Source organism: Suncus etruscus, chromosome 1 (genome assembly GCF_024139225.1).
Source record: "Suncus etruscus isolate mSunEtr1 chromosome 1, mSunEtr1.pri.cur, whole genome shotgun sequence".
NCBI classification, from domain to species: domain Eukaryota; kingdom Metazoa; phylum Chordata; class Mammalia; order Eulipotyphla; family Soricidae; genus Suncus; species Suncus etruscus.
The window spans coordinates 47280052-47295771 of NC_064848.1; the positions used below are offsets into that span (position 1 = coordinate 47280052).

A 15720-nucleotide genomic window follows, 5' to 3' on the forward strand; every position below is an offset into this window, starting at 1 on the left:
ATGTAACAGGCTGACAACTGGGTTAAAGATAACTAAGAACAGCAGCTAGAGAGACCCTGAATGGGCTGAGCACATGCTTTCCTGCAGGATGCTTAATTTGATCTCTGAGATGGAGCCCAAAGAGAATATCCTTGAACATCAAAAACTTGGTGGACCTAAAGCAAACAAAAATATCCAAGGCCTAATCCAATAGCACCAACACAGTCCTAGGAGGTGGCAAAATTTCTCACTAGCAGGAGAATATAGGGCTGTCAATAATCTCTAATAGCATAACATTAAAAACTTCTAACTTGCAACAAGCACTTTGCCACTTTTGCTAAATGCTTTATAAACACCTGATCTTTAATAACCACTTTAAAATATAGATACATAGTTTATCTCACCTCACAGGTTGAAAAAAAAAAAGCAAAAGTCTTGAAGGCTTAAGATCTCAGATTCAAAACCAAGACTCTGATTCCAGTGTTGATGATTTTCATCATGCTACCATCCAATCTTGAAGGGGGAGTGGGATAAGAGATGTGCTTGTAGGAAAGAGGAAGCAGAGGATGGCATCAATGGAGCAACTCTTTTAGAAGCCAAGAGATTTATATAGCTATTCATTCATCCAACACTTTGAGTGTTTTCCTTTTTTCTCTGCTAATAATTATGTAGTGCAACTTGGAACCTCTGAAACAGTCAAACATATTAAGTAATAAATTCTGGAAACAGAGTGGACAGCAGAAAAATTATTAAACATTCTCCAATAGTGAGGAAATTTGCCTACTAAGCAGCTTTAACAATACAGGATATACACGGGGTTGGGGAAAACCCCATAAAACTCTGAATTGTGTGTATGGGGCTAAGCAAGCATCACAGTAGTGGGCAGAATAATGCAGTAGTTGACTGTAAGAAACTAGCTCTACTCAGGAGCAGGATCCTGTGCGGAAAAGCATCCAAAAGTCCTGGTACAATCTGCTCTATGGATGGAGTCAGGGAGTCAATGTATGCACCAGTTCTTTATGCATATTGGAAAAAAGACTGGTCATCAGCACTGACCTGATCATCTGTTCAAATGGCAAGCTGTAATATAGGAAATAGGGGTCATCAGGGACCATGTCAATCCCTAAAGAATCATCAATACTGAAAACACTCCTTAAACCCTAGATCCTAAGGGTTTATTCCTCATTTATCCAGGAGGGAGATGCTCTACTTCCATCACAAAAAATAGTCCCAGGTGTTCTTTATTATACACATACCTAAGTAACCTAGAAATCCCAGAGCATTCTATCAGTTATATAGCAAACTGTGTTCCTTGGAAATAGGGTTTTTCTGGTTTGTCAGACATCCCTGATTTATCAAGTTGTCCTGAAATAATTAGCTCACCATTTCTTCTTAGAACTGTTTCAATTGGACAAGAGAACTGTTTCAATTGGACAAGGTCACCTAACATAGAAAACTGCTTCTGGAGATATATATAGCATTGATGTTCTCTTAATCTGCAGCATCACAAGTTATGTGGCAACACTTAAAGAATATAGCATTGAAATGGTTTTAATCCAGGAAATGAAATGAAAAAAATATCTACTAGCATCTTGCTTAGCTATTATGTTATTTACAATTTGGGAAGTGTGTTAAATGTTACATGTTAGACTGGAGCAATAGCATGGAGGTAGGATATTTGCCTTGCATGCAGAAGGACGGTGGTTCAAATCCTGGCATCACATTTGCTCCCTTGAACCTGTCAGGAGCAATTTATGAGCGTAGAGCCAGGAGTAACCCCTGAGCACTGCCGGGTGTGACCCCAAAACAAAACAAAACAAAGAAGTTAAGTTTGTTGTTAAAACAGCACCTAGGGCCAAAGGCAGAGGACAAGGGTTAAGGAATTTGCCTTGCACGTGGCAGGCCCCAGTTCAATCCCTGAGCACAGTCAGGTGAAACTTCAGATTACAGAGCTAGGTGTAACCCAGAAGCTATACTAGGTATAACTCTCCCATACTTCCCACAAATACAGCTCTTCAGAGATTTAATATAGTAATTTGTCATAAATTTCCGAGGGTCATATTCTAGGCAGCTATTTTTTCCAAACGGTTAAACATAATCTTTTTCTCATGAAATGCCAAAAGATCAAATGTCAGGTGTTTTAAAAGAGGAACTCACATTTTTGTTCAACAAATATAGGTGTTTAACATATCCTAGAATTATTCTAGATACAGCAGTCAGTGGCAAACAGGATTAAACCTGTGTTCACAAGGAATTTATGTTCTAATAGTGAAGAGGCAACTAATCTGTAAATACAGAAATATAATTTGTAAAATAACTATTTCTCCCCAAATTAATGGTCAAAAAAATAAAGCCAAATCTACCAATTCTGAAGAATATTGTTTAAATAACCTTTTTTTTCATGACTCATGTCCATCAAGTCATTGGTGGGAACTGAGAGATGGCTCTACAGGCAAGGATGTATGCTTTGCCTATGGACACAGGGCTTTCACTGCCAGCACCACATTTTCTCCTAAACTCCATCAGGAGTGACCCCAGAGTAGCATCCAGATTTTGGATGTGGCAACCCAAACAAATGCCATTGATGGACACCTTGTTTTCTAAAAACTTTTCCTTAACAAATCTCCCTTCATCTGAATGCACTTCATCTGGTATTTTTGTTAGTATAATTGTGCCTTTGGGGGACTTCATCTTCCTTTGACTTTTGTTTATGGGCTATATGCATAATATGCAGCTTTAATTTATACTCTTCCCTGTCCTATCTAGACTGAAGTATTATTAGAACAGCCCCACGTTCAAAGGAGATATTTGCAGTTGCCTAGCACCCAAAGAATAAATTAGAGCAAATGGAGAGTTATTACATTCTATGTCGTACACCACCACCACCCCCCTTAAGCTGGAATGAGGGGCAAGGAGATGCTTTCTAAAAGAAAAGAAGAAAATCAGAGAGGCCCTTCCTACCCTTTGATTGAATTTGTGCATAATAGAGACTCATATTTAAATGAAGAAGCTGAGTTAAAAAACGTTCCTTCTGAACAAAGCAAAAGGAAAGCCTCTTTATATTGCTGGAGCTATAGATGCCATGGGCTCAGCCTGTCCCAAGCTTCCCTCCACTGTTCAGAAACTAAGCCATCTTGCTGCACTTAGCACTTCTCACCAGACCACCCACCCAGACACGGATACACAAACCACATGTGTGAGGAATGCTGTTCAGCTAGGAAATCAGTATCAGTATTTCAACCTTATTACTTGCACAGACGGCCCTTTTAGTGCAACTCATTTGTTTTATCTTTTCAATAGCTTTGATTATTTTCTTTTAATGGCTTGGATTTATCCTTTCTACCCTTTGAAACTTCAGAACTCCATGGTGGGGGCTGTGTGTGGTAGAAGACATGATTATGAGGGGAAAATGAGCAAAAAGCTTTACTCTTACCCACCCTCTCTCCCATCTCCTGGAACCAAGACTGATTGCTCAGTGCCCTGAGTGATTAAAATGGACCCAGAGACTCATTCAGGTATAGACCAACTTCTGTTGTAATTGAGCGACTATAGCACCCAGTTATAATTAGTTTTTTTGGTGCATATGATATATATGATATATATGATATATATATATATATATCATATATATTCCTCCAATCCTTGGGAATCAAGAGGCTAATCCGATTTTTTTTATGTAACTTTGGAAAAGACTGAAATGTTTCTAAATAAGGAGTGCACATAAACATGAGTATATGACTACTATTACCTGGCACAAAAGCAGACGTATTAAAACAGCAAAAATATATAAAACATTCTATTTGGGTGGAATACTATTATTAGTTCTCCATAAGTCAGAAGATGACAATAGACATGCTGAATTACCCTCAAAAGACCTAAAATGCACGCATGACTTTATGCTGGAGAAAATGTATGGTTATTATTTTAAAATAAACAATTGACTATGTTGAAACAAGGAAAAGATTAGTTCAATCTGAGGGTGGTCATTAGAAATCGTAAAAGCCAGTCAAGATCATCCGGGACTGGTATTTTCACACCTAAAATGAGTTTTGAGCTGATAAAAGATGGCTCACTATCATCTCTCTGCTGATGGGTCAGCCTGGAGGTAGGTGTGTTTCTCAATTTGATCTAAGTCTCTTTATTACTAAGTATAAGCATTACCTTCAAAGCCTTGGATACTAACTAAAATAAAAATTAAAGATTTCTCTTTTATACTAATTTTTCTTTTGACTAATCAAATGGCATTTCTTGCTGCTAATGCCACTATCCTTGTTTAGTGAGTGTGTGTAGGTTATGAATAGAATCTTCAAGAGGAATAGAAGGACAGGGAGAAATAAAACTCATGCATTAAGTCACTTGGTCTGTGTCACTAGTCAAATCATTTCTTGCTCAACTTCTGCAGAACTCACTGGTTTTAAAACAGAAATCTCTGTTAAGTATTCAAAGGAGAATGAGGTGAGGACCTTGTCTCCAGCTGGTTCTGGCTCTCCACCCTTCTTCATTAGGGTCAGCATCACTGTCTCAGAAAAGCTAGAGACTCACTCTTTCTGTATGAAAGCAAATTTAAACTCTGGTGAAAAGACTCTTAACAAATCAGTAAGATTATATATTGTAAAGAAAACGGAACCACAATAGATTAGATATAAATTTAAGTAAAACACCTATTTCTGTCAATCTGTACTTACATTCCAACATGTGTTTTCAAGACGAGAAATACATCTTATGAATGCCTTGCAGTTCACATAGTAGTATCTACACACATACATAGTGTATCTTTCAACATAACTACACATACACACTTCATTAAAAAAGATACTGACAGATTTATAAAACGTATTGGCCTTGCATTGTTAATCTCAAGGATACATTTTTTTTACTTAATTTATTTTTGCACTGCACGGCAGCCCTGGCCACCATAAAGGATCTGTCAGCATTTCCATCATAACTATTTTCAGAATACTGAAGTACAAGTGCCAAAATACATATTTACAGTTTACAGACAGTGGTGGCTTTGTCTTCCTTTTATATTGACTTCAATGCATCTTTACAAGGAATATTCAAGGCTGGTCATGCCTACCATGTTTACAAAGCATCATACAAAGCAAAAGAGGTCCAAAGATGTAGACTTCCAGCCCAAGACTAAACTAAGCAGCTGTAGTAGTCTATATAATAATCATGAATTGAGAGCAATAGGTAAAAGCAAGATCATAATGTATGTATGTATGTGTATGCATTTGTATATAAAACACCAAAGGTGGAAAGTAATAATCATACAGCAAGCTGATGACTTCCACAATGAGGAAAAATGAACACAAGCCACCAAACACAAACACTGAACAGTTCCAACACTAAACATCCAACTCCATTACATAGAGTCTAAATATTTAAGAGTCACATCCCTCTTCAACAAGCTTTAAAACCTGTTAATATGTGTGGGGCTTGAAACCATATGTGGGATGTTTTGCAGACCTATATTGACTTTTTAAGTTGGATCTGCAAAATTATGAGCTAAACCTTCTAAAAGCTGGGTAAAAACCTCAGTGTTTTCTGTTGGGTAAAAACTTTAGATACCGAAGATAACCCATCTTACTAAATTTTTCCACAAAAAAGTGGGTAATTATTCAGATCAGAAATTTGCTGAGCAATTTAAACATGCATAAGATATTCCATTTTGTCTTCTAGTATTTGTATCTTCTAATCTCCAGTTTTACTGTGTTCTTATTTTGACATAATATGCAAGCATATTTAGACATAAACATTTGTTTACACAAAGCAGTGGATTATGATGAAAACATTAAGTAACTTTGAACATTCCTATTAACTTGATCGATATAGCCTGCTAGAAACATCCCCTCTCATACAAATATTGCTGCAAAACTAGAGGTAAAAGCTAATTTAGAAGAAAAAAAGAAAAGTTCTATACAAACATTTCCCCTCTCATATTACTAGGGGAAACTTTAAGGAAATAGTAACATACTCTGGTAGGCTCAAATCATAGGCACACCCACCCATTTTTATTTGAAACATTATATATATTAAAGAAAGTAAACTCTGCCACTTATCCTTTGTGCTTAAAAAGCAAAGTCACTGATAGGATATACATGTGCCCCAAATATTTTTCAACAGGCTTCAAAGGTGAGTGTATATAAAAATAACAGAACTAAATGAAGTACTTTCAGAGAGATGTAACTGTGAAATTATAAAAAGGTAATATATTATTTCTGCAGTTTAAAGTTGGATGAGAGTAAGAGGATAGTGTCTAAAGACATGCTATAACTCATACTCTACTGAGATTTCATGGAAAACACATTGTACTGTCTTTGATGAGAAGTTGGCTGGTATTTTTCTAAATTCTGTTATCAATTTACAAATTTAAATTGTAAGATATTCTGAAGATATCTCTTTTATAGTCCCTATATTTTAGGTCTAAAGTTGGTCACTGTGGTTAGTGTCTTTTCTGCATTATCCTTTTTTGCTTGGTTATTTTCATGTATTATAGCTTCCTGGTTAGTAACCTAAGGAATGAAAAAATCTTTACATTGCCATATCATAGTTTTGGCCACACACATTAGTTACAAAAATAAAATGGCCCAAGTGACATATGTACATTCCTAGCTAAACTACACAGACATTGTATTTTAGTTAAGCCACATACACTTTTGGCTTAATTAGAATATGTGAATTAGCATTTAGAACTCTCAAAAGATTTTAAAATTTTGCAAGTAATTCCATACAAGCATTGCCTTCCCTTTCACCTGTAGTTAACAACAAAACACAACTAAAACACACAACTCATCAGTCACCTAAATTCCAAAATGATTCGAAAAGATTCTTTGTAATTAAACACTTAGCAGTGGACTACATAACAAATGCTTCAAGTACGCTTCATGCCAATCAAGAGTCATAACATTATTGGAAAAGTACAGTCGTCCTCAGCAAGGACACTTCAGAGAAGTAATTTACACGGAGCATGGCTGTATTATAATTCTGTTAAAGAAAAAAATAGTGTCTTTGGATAGAAAGAAACAATGTCTAAAAACCCCCTTTTTAAAATGCAGGAAAGAACTCCATTTCAGTCTGCATTTACATTACTACCCAAAAGAATGGGTCTGGAAAGACCATTTTCTGTATAGACACTAGTTAATCTCTGTATGAAAAGACAGCATCTGGCATGAGAATAAACAAGGGAGATACTGGTCTATTAGCACACATAGAGACTTTCTTAAGGCTGATCCAGTGAATGAACCTTTGGATCCAGAAGTATTTCTTCATTTCTTTTCTGTTGAGTTCCTAACAAAAACTTGGAGGATGAGCTGCTGTTCTCACTTTGCATTTCTCCATTTATGGAGAGGATGGAATAATCACACCAAAAGTACTTTGGGTATTTTTTTCTTTTAAAAATAATTTGCTTTCTTTTGCATGCCACAGGACAGATTTCTAGTTTCAAACAGTACATCAAGAACAAAAATATCCCCCACCCCAAACCATCTTTATTTTCACCAATACAAGAAATCCTTCTGGAAACATAAGCAAGGGACTAAACAGGTATCGAATCACTGAATCTACAAGTTAATACATAATCTGTTATGGCAGAATAATCAAGAATTTTTCCTCAAAGCAAGATTTAAACTTTCCCAATATAAAAAAGTCCAAGAGGATCATGTGTGAACAAACAGAAATCTCTCATTCCAGGTTTTATGGTAAAGATGAACAATAATACATTGATAGCTTGATAAAGCTGAAACTCTTACTAATAAATAGGCCCAAATAAAAAAATTTCTACATTTCTTTAGAAAACAACCAGAATTCCTTTTTGAAAAATGAGGATCCTGTGGAATGCCTTTTCTTCCATGTTTATCTAATATAACCACAAAACAGACACAAGAATGGAAATTTGATGACAGCTCAACAATGTGGATGCAGAACATTTACAGGTACACTTTTGTTTCAAAGTCCTACAGGTTTATTGACTAAGGCTAAACAGCAATTCGTATGATCTTATTTGGTGCATTTTCAACCATGGTCCAAGATCATTATATGGATACAGCCAAGGATTGGGACCCAACCTTCAAGAAGAAGATCACGAAGAAGAAAATCAGGGAGGCTATTTGGTCTCCCCAGTTGAGAATTTGTCCTGGAAGTGGAAAAACAAAAGGTGGAAAATACAGAGACTGCAACAAGTTAGAGAGGACTTGGAAAAAGTTGGTGGAGAGTGGCACGGTATACGAGTAAGGTCATTGGGCTTGGGATGGCAAGGGCGCTGCATTGAAAGAGCATCCACGGGACCAAGTACTTAGAACGTCTTGTGGGGTCATTCCCTCAATGACTTTAGAATATCTGTATGCGACAATAAATAGATCAGTTATGTAATAAGGCAGTGTGTTGAATATGCATTTGTCCTGTGGAACGAACCACCACAGAGAGATACATGATACCATACACATTCTTTAAGTTTTCTTGTGTTGTGTTTGATTTGTTTTCAAGGCTATCCAGGCTAACTCTTCCCGGGATTTCCTTTGAGAGAAGAGTGGTCCACTGAGGCTGGTTTGCTTAACCTCTCCTTTATCAAGAGATGATGACTGGCTTTAAAGAAAAATAAAGCTGAAAGTTGTTTGATTTTTATTTTTTTCCCTTTTGGTTGCATCAGAGTGTTTTCATATAAACAAACTTTAAAAAATCACAACCAAAAAAAAAAAAACACCACCAAAATAATAGTTTTTTGATGCATCCAGTTATTGTGTCCTCAGGATGTTCCAGATGTTTCCAGGTAACTCTGTAGTTTTCGTACTGTGGTTTTGTCCAGTGAGCAAAGGTCAAAATCAAATGTTGTGTTTGTGATATGAAAGTGTCCAGTTTCTTCTATGAGGTTCACAATCTAAAAGAAAAAAAGAAAATTGAGTTTGGGCAATAAACAAAAGAGATCAAAAGGTTAAGAAAAAATGAAAAGGAAAAAATTTTTGTATATTATTCTGTGTATAATATTCTCATTTAGAGTTAGTCCTGTTCTATAGGGGAGAGGGACAGGTGACTATCTTATAGTGAATGTCATCAATGAGAGCTGAATGACTGTTTTATCATTCATGACTTTATTTTTTATAAAGTCTTGAGTTCAAGTCAACAACCTATTTTACCTTAGAGACAAAATTTATTTTGGTTTTGTTTTGGGGAAGTATACCCAAGGCCTCACATATGCATGTGACTGTATCCCAAAGTCATATCCCTGAGTTAGGAAGAAGCAAGATTTCAAGATCATTTTTTGTTTTGTTTTGTTTTTTTGGGTCACACCCGGAGGCACTCAGGGGTCATTCCTGGCTCTACACTCAGAAATCGCTCCTGGCAGGCATGGGGGAACCATATGGGATGCCGGGATTTGAACCACCATTCATCTTGGATCAGCTGTGTGCAAGGCAAACGCCCTACTACTGTGCTATCTCTCCAGCCCCAAGATTTCAAGATCTTTTTAAAAAAGTTAATATAAAGTGATTATTCCTTAGATAAAAGAAATTTTCAGCAATAACAATGGTCCTTTATAGAAAAAAAAAGTAGAGAGTTCCATGTATAAATATGCATATGGGTATTGATTCAATGACCCTTTTCAACTTTATTGCTGAAAGTTTAAAAAACAAAGAAATATAAAAGAAAAATACAGGAAAAGACTGAGAAGAACAAATGCCCACAGGACAGGAACATGGAGCTTTGCTCGCAAGAACCTGCACCCCATAACCAAACTGTGCACTGAACACTTGGGCATGGCTCCCCAATAAAAATAAAGCTTAAAAAAGGATAAAGGGAAAAATTCATTTACAATTCTCTGAAGATTACTATGAACAATCACTGGAAAAGAGGCTCTAGAAAAACTGACATACAAGAATTATTTTTAATGTTTAATTTGGACACAGGCTACATTCACGTTGTTTATCTAGTTTCATATTTTGTAAAACTTTACTTTTAAAAAAATCATATTTCCTACTCTGTTCACTGCATTCCCTTAAAAACTGAGTGGTAAGCTTTATCTAGAAAAAGAAATGATCACTAATTTCTTATTGGGAATAGTTAGACCTAGTTTCTTATTGTGTCAGCACCAACTTTCAAAATGAGGATAAACAGGAGCCCACTAGAAGTAATTCCTGAGTACAGAGCCAGGAGTAATCCCTGAGCACCACAGGGTGTGACCCAAAAATCAAGGAAAAAAATGGAAAAGAATGAAAAAAAGAAAAAAGATAAAGAACAGTGGGAATAGGAGTACTTTTCTGGCATGCTTCTATGGTTTTAATTTTAAGAATGATATTGATCAATGGTTTGAGATATTTTATCATGGTTCCATTCTTATTTTATTAATAATTTCATTAGAATTAGAGGTTGTGTAGATTTGCTGTTATTGTTTTGGGGGCCATACCCAGTGGTGCTCAGGACTTACTCATGTCTCTGTGCTCAGGGATCATTCCTGGTGGGGTTCAGGGAATTATATGTGGTGCCAGGTATTAAACCCAGGTTGGCCTCGAGTAAGGCAAGTGTGTGTGCGCACACACACACACACACACACACACACACACACACACACACACACACACACACACAGTGAAGAGGACTAGCAAAGACCTTCTAAAAAGATACTCAGCTTAGGGCTGGAGCAGTACAGCAGGTAGAGTGCTTTGTCTTGCACGTGGTCAACCCAGGTTTGATCCCGACATTCCATATGGTCCCTTGAACACCAGAAGTAATTCTTGAGTGCAGAGCCAGAAATAAGCCCTGAGCACATCCAGGTATAGACCATCTCCCACAACTCCCCATAATAAGCTGCCCAGCTGAAGTTCCATGTCAGACTGAGAGCTTCCTTGCCAAGATAAGCACCTGTGCCCAGGAGTCTCTCAGAACCCCAACATTACTTAATTCTGCCTCACAGTTCCTAGAACTGGCCTAGGAACTCCTGCCTTATCAGTCTTGCCCAAGACATACATGCCTCTGACATCCATATTTCTAGAATTGGCCACATTATTCCCTTCCAGGATATAATAAAATAATTAAATTTATTTTATTATCTCCATATGATTGTTTCAGAACATTTCATAGTTGATCCAAATTACTATATGTATTTTTTTTAAGTGATGCTTTAAGAGAGCTTGCTCCTTCCCTGGACTAATTTATCTATAAAATGCAGTTTTCTGCCTAAAGCAGCCTAGATAAGTAAGTATTGGACCCCTCTCTGTCAATCTGACCAGTGGACTCTTTTTCAATACACTAACTTTGCTCTGTCTTCACTGTTTCATTCCTAGTAAATTCTTTTACCATCCCACATCTTGGGCCCAGAGAGATCTGAGTTTCAGTTCCGTCTCTGAACCTTTCATTAATTATGAAATTGGAGGGGGCAGATAAATAAAATCATGAGTTTCATAAGGCTGACCCATGACCCAGCACCTATGGTCCACTGATCCCCACCAGCTATGTTCCATAAGTACAGAGCTAGGAGTAAGCTCTGAACAGTTTGGCATAATCCAAAAACTTAAAAAAAGAAAAGGAAGCAAGTGTGCAGGGGTAATTTGCCACTAGAAAGTTTTTTTTTTTTTTGGTACGCTTTTCAGAGAAAAGAGTAAAATAAGCATCAGGAAGTAAAAAATACATATATAACACAGAGTTCACTTTCTGTTGTTGCCTCTTACTCCCTTCTATAACTTATTTTGGAGTTTTTGTTCCAAGAACCTTTGAAAAAAAGAGTAATTATTCAATATTTTATTTCTTAAATTAAGTTTTAGATGACTAAATTTTAGGTCAAAAACAGCAGCATGGAAACTTTTGACCTTCTCTTCTTACAATTGGTCTTCTTTAAAAAAAAAAAAGTAAATTTGTGAACTATTCACTCTGGGTCAGTGACTTGCAATAGAAAATGTGTTTCCCATTCCAGTCGTATTTGACTTCCACGGGAGCATAAAGACGGATCAAGCCCCAAACCAATTAATTGCACAACTCTGGACTGGCTGTTATGGCCTTATTCAAACTTGGGAAGTATTTTTTTTGTTTTGTTTTGTTTTTGTATTTTTTACAGATAAACTATGAGTTTAATAATCAAACACGTTACTCCCATGGCAAAATCATGACAGACAAAGCAAACGGCCTCTCTAATGTCTATTTAGGCCCTCTTCTTACTAACAGAAGCTTTATTTTCTGAGTGTGGCAACACGCCCGGTTAAAAATGTTGCTTCTCAGACCAATGTGCAGAACTCAGCAGAAACCGCTCCATACAATTGATTGGTTAGAAGCCATGGGCTTTGGGGAAATGTTTTGAAAAGAGCATAGACAATGGACAAGTGACTTCTGCCCTGTGCCCTGGCTCCTGTCTGGAATGAAGATGTCTTTTGGGAATGCAGTGGCTATTTTTCCTTTTAGAAGACTAGTGGAAGATATGAAAGCTGACAGAACAGGCAAACTAAGAGATATCTTTCAAGACACTTCATTGCCTATAATTCGTTTAGAATGCAATAGTAGAAAAGGGTGACACACATGCTTTAACCATTGGGCCCAGTGCCAGAGAGATTATTGTGGGGTAGGGGTTATCCCAGATATATTTAAAAAAGTACAATATTTGAGGAAGAGTTGATAAAGAATATAAAGAAGAATATAAAGAAGATATCTCAAAGGGTTGGAACTCCCACTTTGTGCAAAGGACTTGACTTTAATCCTCAGCAATGCCTGATTCCTCCAATATTTCTGAGCCCAAGCTTCAGTCATTTAATGAGTTGGTACATCACTGGCTATAACACTGCATCACTGAGCACACACAACTGTTTTGAGTGCCACTAGAAATGCCCTTCCCCACCCTATGCACTATTAAGAGGCTCCTTCAAAAGAATTACTTTTTCTTTTAGCATACTTTTCTCATTTCAAAGACTTTTTATTTGATTAGTTCATAATTATAGTGCCCTGAATAAGTCACACCTTCCATCTATAGATAACAAATGTAAAAAAATCATACATACAAACCTTTCAAGGCAAACATGTGCATATACATACATACATACATACATACATACATACATACATACCATCTTTAGATTAGAATTTCTAGAATGCAGAATTTTTTGTCTTATATAGAAATACTCTTTTTCTTAGAAAAGTGAGTTCTTAGACTTAAGAAAATGATTATATTTAAGAGAAACAAACAATCCTTCACTTTATACAATGGAAACAAATGATAATTATTTCAGAGTAACTCCTCTTGCCAAATCTGCTCATTGGACTAAGCATTCTAACTTCTCGGTCTTTTATCTGTAAGATGAGGATCAGGCTCCCTGTGCAAACCCCCTTTTCTACTTCTCAGCAGTGCACAGCATCAAATAAGACACAGTTCATGAAGTTTCATTATAACCTATAAATTGCTAAAGATCAGGATTATGATTAATTGCCATGTAAATATACATGGGAAAAACTCTTTGGGACACAAATGATCAGACCTCATGCTTTTGTCTCTGCCCTGCATTGCTATTTCATCAGCATTAAAACAAAGGAATCAGGGAAAATGCCACTAGCTAAAATTCAGAATAGGCCCATTCAAAGTTTTAAAAAATAGTTACAAAAAAAATTTTGCCAAAGAAAGGCAAGAAATCTGGGAGAAGAAAAGGTAAAGAAAAGTAATTCAATCACAAGCTAAAACCACAATGTGGTGAAAAGTGATGAAAAGTACAGCTCTCAGTTTCTCTTTAAAATAAAGGTAACCCTCTCTTAAAGAAAATATCTTTGTGTCTCAATATTTTGTGTTTTACACATTACTTAACAATAAGCAGAAAGCAGAACAATAAAAATATTTCTGAGAAAAAGTCACTTGATTTAAAACATAATAATATATTTGCTTGCTAGGAAATTCAGCCCTATCATATCACATCACTGTAAGATCTTACAGCTTTCCAGGATTTCAACAATAGTCCCACTTCCTGCACAACCAACAAACTCTACCTTGCCTGCAGCCATACCAAGAAAGAATCTGATCAAGCTAACAGGTGTCATCCTGCAATTTTATGGGACCTCTAAGAACACATCAAGATACATGCAGAACATCCTAAAACAGCAATGTGGGGGTCTATTTGTCTAGGGAAATGGAATTCGTGTTTTGAATTATGAGAACATGTCCTGGTATCCTCACCTAAAGACTTTAGAAGGAAAATTAAGCTAGTTTCCTTTTAGAACACTGAGAGTAAGAGTACCAGAAATAGTACTGTCAGACTTTCTTCCAATGACACATCTCCAGGCTTAAACACACTGTACTTAGCCACAAAGGATACTTCCTTGCCTGTCTGCAGGTATCCCCTGCTCTTGGGATCCTGCAGCTGTGTGGGCAGTAGAGAAAAAGAAATAAAAGCATGTAAACTTCTTAACTCCTGTAGTAGTTTTAAAAACACTTGTAATCGATTTTTTTTCTGTAAAGCAGCCTTGTAAAGGGGAAGCTATTACCACTCAAACTAAAAAAAATTGGAGAAAGATAAAATCAACTCATTAAATCAGTGGCTCCATTTCACAATCATGGTTAAAAAGGACGATGCTGTCGTCTTAGTCAGTTATCTATTTTTAATAAACCAGGGGTTCTTTTTGCCCAGAGTAGCTTCTTCAGGGAGATGTAACAAGTAAGGCTTGCTATAAAACTCCTTAGACTCACAAAGCTAAGTCTTGGCAAAGTTGGGTCTTCCTGTGGTGTGTCCGTGGCCATGGGCTGAGAAGCACTGCATACTGAATGTCGGAGACCCTCTGGAGTCAGAAGTGATTTTCAAGCTGCAGTCTACAAAGAACTCAGAAGGGTGGGCGGTTTCTCTGGAGACAGCAATACTTTCCAAAAGGGCACATTTCAGAGAAACTTCACCATGTGGTAAGGAGGAAAACCCCTAGAGATCCACCACTCATTCCATATTTCCTCAACAATAATTTTTAGAGTCTAAAAGCTATTATCTAAATTGCTAAACTGTCTTTTAAAGCAGTCCTGATTTTCTTCAGAAATGTTCCCCCTTCATCTTCTTCTTTTTTTTTTTTTTTTTGGTCACACCTGACAGCGCTCAGGGGTTACTCTTGGCTCTATGCTCAGAAATTTCTCCTGGCAGGCTCGGGGACCATATGGGATGCCGGGATTTGAATCACTGTCCTTGTGTATGCAAGGCAAATGCCCTGCCTCCATGCTATCACTCCGGCCCCAAATTATCCCCCTTCTAAATCAAATGCAAATCTGATTCAGAGTTGAAAGACTAGAAAAGTTTGACAGACACAACCTGCCTTTCCAAATAAATGTGGAACAGTGTATACAGAAGAACCAACTTATCAGTCCATTCCTAGCTACTGCGATCTTTTTTGTAACTGTATCCACAGAACTGGATCTTTACTCTTTAGAAGTGACTTAAGAATATAAGCTCGAGGCTAGAGTGATAGTATAGTGGTTAGCATGCTTGTCATGCATGCAGTAGACCAAGGTTTGATCCACGGCACCAGGTATTGTCCACCAACACCCATCAGGAGTGATCCCAGAGCACAGAGCAGGTAAGTCCTAAGTACTACTGGGTCTGGCCTAAGAAACAAACAAAGAAACAAAATATTCAAAAGAACATAAGCTCAAACCCAGGTAAGACATTTATCTTTATATGAACAACTCAGCCATTGTATATCATCTCCCAAAGCACTACCAAGGATCACTCCTGAGCACAGTAGAAATAGCCCCTGAGCACCATTGCATATACCGTATTTTCCGGCGTATAAGATGATTTTTGAAACAAA

General features: G+C 36.9%; 1 protein-coding gene across 1 annotated transcript in view; it reads right to left on the bottom strand.

Annotated features, from left to right (window-relative positions):
• Nucleotides 1-4821: 4821 nt before the first annotated feature.
• The window catches only part of MLLT3 (MLLT3 super elongation complex subunit), a 329526-nt gene continuing 318627 nt past the window's right edge, over nt 4822-15720 (bottom strand). The window contains exon 11 of the mRNA XM_049769366.1: nt 4822-8854. Within this exon, the coding sequence (XP_049625323.1) occupies nt 8723-8854 (132 nt within the window). The 3' untranslated portion in view covers nt 4822-8722. The remainder of the gene's footprint in view (nt 8855-15720) is intronic.